The following is a 5,764-nucleotide window of genomic DNA, read 5'->3' as shown; positions in this document are numbered from 1 at the left end:
ATCTCAGGCTGATGGGGAAACTATCAAAAAATCACATCTAGTTAGGGTGTGGCCACCTGGAACCCAGGTAGAAAAACCAGGAGATGCAGGTGGGTGCTCTCTCTGCGCGGTACCTATTGGATTTCGGAACTCCCATTCTTATAGTGTAAGTTTCCCCTCTTTAACCATCAAAGTATTCCTGTTACTCTTCAGCTAGCCCGGTTACTTTTTTTTTTTTGGTTTTTTGAGACAGGGTTTCTCTGTAGCTTTGGTGCCTGTCCTAGAACTAACTCTTGTAGACCAGGCTGGCCTCGAACTCCCAGAGATCCACCTGCCTCTGCCTCCCGAGTGCTGGGATTAATGGCGTGCGCCACCAATGCCCGGCCCCGGTTACTTATTGTACCGACCTAACTCGCAACATCAGGCTGACTTCCAGTTTACTATGTAGCTGGGAGTGGCCTCTACCTCCCAAGAGCTGGGATTAGAAGCCCACCACTACACTGGTTTTTATGTGCTGCTGGGGTTTGAACCTAGGACTTTGCAAATGCTAGACATTCACTCCACCACCTGACCTACATCCCAGCCAAAATAGTCTCATTTTAAAAGTACAGTCTATTTGGTCCATGCTCGGTGGTTCAGGCTCCAGAGACTTCACGACAAAATGCGTCTCCCAAGGCACAAGTCATTTGTTTCCCGGACCCTCTTCTCCAGTCTCACTGATTCACAATTTCCCTGCACTTGACAAATGCAATTAACAAGGCTCCATCAGTTCCTAAGGACAGCCTCATCAATCAGAACACAAACTGCACCCTGCTGAGATGGGAGAAGAGCCTGCCTGCCTTCTAAACCAGAATATGACTAACTGGTGGTCTTTTCTCATATCCCACCTCTGTCTGCTGCCATCCTGAGTCACAGAGCCCCTCAAAGCTGGGTGTGTGGAGTCAGCTTCCTGTGTGCTCAGCAGGGACTTTCCCACCTTCTCCCCTCCAGCCACACATTCATCATCCACACACGGGGAGACCAGAACAGCATCACCAAGGCTTCTGCTTCGCCCATGTGTCCACTTTCTCGGGGCTCAAGCCTTTCTTTCCCAAGATCCCAGATTTGGCTGAGTGTGGTGGTGCACACCTTTGATCATAACACTTAGGAAGCTGAGGCAGGTGGATCTTTGTGAATTCTAGGCCAGCCTGGTCTACACAGGGAGTTCTAGGACAGCCAAGGCTGTTACACAAAGAAACCTGTCTCTCCAGGTGGGGGGTTATCATTCTACACTGTGTATGGTGTCCTCCTGCCCCCACCCCTCTGCAGCCTGGGCTGGAACATCCCTGTGTATCTTTCCACCTCATCAACTTTTCATCTGCACAAACTGAAGCAGGAAGCCTCTGCCTCCTCCTGCCGCTCTCCTGCCTCGCTATTAGCTTCATGAGTGAGGACATTATGTATGCAGCAGACACGACTCTGCATCGCTGTCTCCTGTAATTACAGTGCCTTCTCTCCTACAGTCCTGGCTCGTTTGCCTGTAAAGTGCTTGAAGGACGGACAAAAGATGCAACAGAGGCCGAGGTTGAAGAGTAGTGTAATTTTAGCATCCAAGAGAGTAAAACAAACAGCTAATGCATCCATCAGGAGCCCATCAACTGTGAACACACAATGTTTCAGAGCTTTACAAGAGGTACTGAAATAACTGTGGGCTTCACTATGGAACGAGTGCTATTATTTATTGTAACCAGTAGGAGCCCCCAAACAGGTGCAGACGGCCACATCCGCTTTCCTTCAGAGGACAGACTCATTATACTTGTCGTGTAAGTCAGCGACATTGTCACTGGAGACACGGATCCAGCCATCCTCCCGCACGTGGTAGAGGTTGACTGAACCTCCAGAGTAGGCATCTCTGTAGGTGGCTTGGTAGATGGCTCGGCGGGCCAGATCATAAGCATCCTCCACTTGTAGGTCATAGGAGTAGCCTCGATCCATGACCCCATAAGCATACACGGAGCCAGAACCCACTGAGAAGGCAGTTCCAGAGATCCGGTTCCCCTCACTGTCTACATAGTAGAGGCCTGGAAAAGGACACGAGGTGAGTAGGGATAAAAGGAGAAAGACCATCATTTCCTTGCTATCTCATTCATCTTCCAAGGCGATTTCTCATCTTCCCAACAAAGATGTAGCTCTGCAGAATATAGGCCTTGCATGTGCAGGCTACCAACACACTCACACATGCATGCATGCACGCACACCACCACCAAAATGTGATCTCAACACACTTGGGCTGTGTAGGCAGGAGGACCAGGAGTTAAAGGTCAGCCAGAATTATGAATTGAGTTTGAGGCTAGCCTGTGCTACAGAAAATCCTGTTTCAAACAAAACAAAATGGCTGGAAAGACTGTTCTGCAGCTAAGAATACTTGTTGCTCTTGCTAGGACCCAGGTTCAGTTCTCAGTACCCACAGGTGTCTCACAAGTGTCTGTAACTTCAGTTTCCAGGGACCCAACACCCTCTTCTGGCCCCCTTAGGCACTGGAAGTGCAAATGGTGCACACGCACATACAAACACTCACACACATGCGTATACACACATGAAAACAGAGAAACTCACAAGTGGTGCATATACACACATGCAAACACACACAGAGAAACTCACAGGCGGTGCACTACACATGCATATACACACATGCAAAAACACACACAGAGAAACTCACAGGCGGTGCACTACACATGCATATACACACATGCAAACACACACAGAGAAACTCACAGGCGGTGCACATACACACATGCATATACACATATGCAAACACTCACACACAGAGAAACTCACAAAGAAACAAAATAAGTTTTTTTCTTTTGTTTTTTTTTTGAGACAGGGTTTCTCTGTATAGCTCTGGAGCTTATCCTGGAACTAGCTCTTGTAGACCAGGCTGGCCTCAAACTCACAGAGATCTGCCTGCCTTTTCCTTCTGATTGCTGGGATTGAAGGCATATGCCAGCACCACCGATAATTTTTTTAAAAATTGGAGAAAGACAGAATCAAATTTCCTGTTGAGCTCCCCAGAGTGCAAGCACCACGCCAGGCATCTCTCCTCCATTATACAAACCATCCTGTTCTACGGGCAAGTCCAAAAGGCAAGAGTGTTGGACAGTCCAAACACAGGACCTTCAGGCATGGTGGAAGATAACACTTAAAACAGAACCCCAGGGCTGCAAGGGAGGGCTCCTTCTAGGCCAAAGATTAAATGAAACAGAGACGGCAACTATACAGCTGAGTGTTACCACCAACACAGTGACAAGTGGCCGAATGTAACGACCACAACCCTTAAGTGGTACCACCGCCACTGAGAAATAGTTGGGAATTTGATATTAACTATAAACCAATTCCACTAGCTTTCTATATTTCTGATTAGATCTCACTCTGTGGCCCAGGCAGTCCTGGTTCGATACAGCTTAGGCTGGCTTTAAACTCTTGACCCTCCTGCTTCAGCCTCCATAGGGCTAAGATCACAGCTGTGATCACTTGGCTTCTCTGTTGTTTAAGTTAGGGTCAGTGAGGTACTCAGCATGTGACTGCTGTTTACCACCAGGCCCAAAGGCCTGGGTTTACTCCATAGAACAAGGGAGCCAACTCCAGTAAGTCATCCTCTGAACTCCACATGGAGGTGTTGGGATGGGTGCTTTCTTGAACTCACATACACATAAGAAATAAATAATGTAACTTAAAATTTTTTTGTTTCTTTTTTTGTTTGTTCGTTTGTTTTTCGAGACAGGATCTCTCTGTGTAGCCCTGGCTGTCCAGGAACTTGCTTTGTAGACCAGGCTGGCCTCAAACTCACAGAGACCCATCTGCCTCTGCCAACTTAAAATTTTTAAAAATGGGGTTGGAGAAATGTCCTATGGGTAAGAACACTGGCTCCTCTTGCAGAGGTCCTGGTTTGGTTCCCAGCACCCTATGGTGGCTCACAACTGTCTGTAACTCTATTCCAGGGGATCCAACACCCTCTTCTAGTCTCTTTGAACACTAGACATGCACTGTGGTGCACAGACATATAAGCAGATAAAACACCATGCACATAAAATAAAACAATGTAAAAAGCTTTAATATAAAACATATAAGAGGGGCTGGAGAGATGGCTCAGAGGTTAAGAGCATTGCCTGCTCTTCCAAAGGTCCTGAGTTCAATTCCCAGCAACCACATGGTGGTTCACAACCATCTGTAATGAGGTCTGGTGCCGTCTTCCGGCCAGCAGGCATACACACAGAATATTGTATACATAATAAATAAATATTAAAAAAACATATAAGCGTATATTAATATATATATGTACTCATGAGAAATTTTGAAATTATGTGTGCAGCTCACTTTTTTGTCCTGTTAGAAAACGCGAGCTTGGCCAGGCGTTGGTGGCGCACGCCTTTAATCCCAGCACTTGGGAGGCAGAGGCAGGCGGATCTCTGTGAGTTCGAGACCAGCCTGGTCTACAGAGCTAGTTCCAGGACAGGCTCCAAAGCCATAGAAAAACCCTGTCTCGGAAAAAAAAAAAAAAAAAAAAAAAGAAAACGCGAGCTTGCCAGGTGGTACACACCTTTAATCCCAACACTCGGCAAGCAGAGACAGGTGGATTTCTGAGTTTGAGGCCAGCCTGGTCTACAGAGAGAGTTCCTGAACAGCTAGGGCTACACAGAGAACTCCTTTCCCAACTGCCCCCACCCCCCGGCAACCCCCCAAAAAACTGCCTAGAGTTTATCCATTCAGTCAACTGAATTCTCAAATATAGCTGTTTTCTAGTCCTCACAGTTTATTGTATGGGGAAGGAGGAAAATGTGCCCGTCACTGTACTTATTGCTTTATATTCACTACACTCAAGCACTGTGACAGCTCAGTCACAGTGAGATGAAGAAATAGGCTAAGAGAAAAGGTAACCTGAGGTCAGCTGACTGAGACAATGGAATGACACAGCAAGTCTAACTCCATGCCCTTTCCTATACAGCACAATGCCTACCTTACCTTGGAGAGGGAAGGAAAAGCTAAGAACCCAGTTAACACACAATCCTCAGCATCCACTAAAAGCCCTTAATTCACCTACCCATTTAGCCCCGCCCCACTGTAGGGTCCACGCCAAGGAGCACATAGCTCCAACAACTCACCGGGGCCTCTCTTGTCCCAGCCACAGATCATGGTGCCCATGGACAGCCCCATGCCCTTGTACTGATACACCATGTTGGCAAGAAGCTTGGAGGCCGCAGCGACAGAGATGCGTTCCTTATTGCGAAGCTCATAGATTCGACATTGCCGAGCCAACAACCGCTCCCAGAAGCTGCAGTCGGCTGCACCCCCAGCCATGGTGCCCAGAAGGTAGGGGTTGATCTCGATCACTTTCTTCACGGTCTGGGAGGCAATGTAAGCACCTGCTGTGGCCCGGGAATCTGCTGCAACAATGACTCCGTGGCGAAACTGATTCAAGTCAGAGAAAACACAAGAGACCACATAAGACCACTAATACTTCCAATACTTCTTTTTGTATTAATGTAAAACCAGAATATCTTTCTGTATCTTTTTGGATTGTGTAATCGAGTCCACATATTAAATGTCATTTGGGTTTAACAGCAATCTCTGATTTGAGAATAACCAGATTACTCACTTCACATATGAAGAAATAAGATTCCCCTAAGAGCACTAGGAGTTAGCTCAGTGACTAAGAGCACTGTCTAGGCCGGGCGATGGTGGCGCACGCCTTTAATCCCAGCACTCGGGAGGCAGAGGCAGGCGGATCTCTGTGAGTTTGAGACCAGCC

General features: G+C 47.4%; 1 protein-coding gene across 1 annotated transcript in view; it reads right to left on the bottom strand.

Moving 5' to 3' along the window:
- Nucleotides 1-1,538: 1,538 nt before the first annotated feature.
- Nucleotides 1,539-5,764, bottom strand: part of Psmb5 (proteasome subunit beta 5) — a 5,350-nt gene continuing 1,124 nt past the window's right edge. Inside the window, exons 2-3 of the mRNA XM_005370480.2 lie at nt 5,118-5,424; nt 1,539-2,039 (exon numbers count right to left, since the gene is read on the bottom strand). Coding sequence (XP_005370537.1) covers nt 1,753-2,039; nt 5,118-5,424 — 594 coding nt within the window. The 3' untranslated portion in view covers nt 1,539-1,752. The remainder of the gene's footprint in view (nt 2,040-5,117; nt 5,425-5,764) is intronic.

Source organism: Microtus ochrogaster, unplaced genomic scaffold, assembly GCF_000317375.1.
Source record: "Microtus ochrogaster isolate Prairie Vole_2 unplaced genomic scaffold, MicOch1.0 UNK80, whole genome shotgun sequence".
Taxonomy (NCBI): domain Eukaryota; kingdom Metazoa; phylum Chordata; class Mammalia; order Rodentia; family Cricetidae; genus Microtus; species Microtus ochrogaster.
Note: the sequence above shows the minus strand (reverse complement) of the source record. Positions and strands in the feature narration are given on the sequence as shown.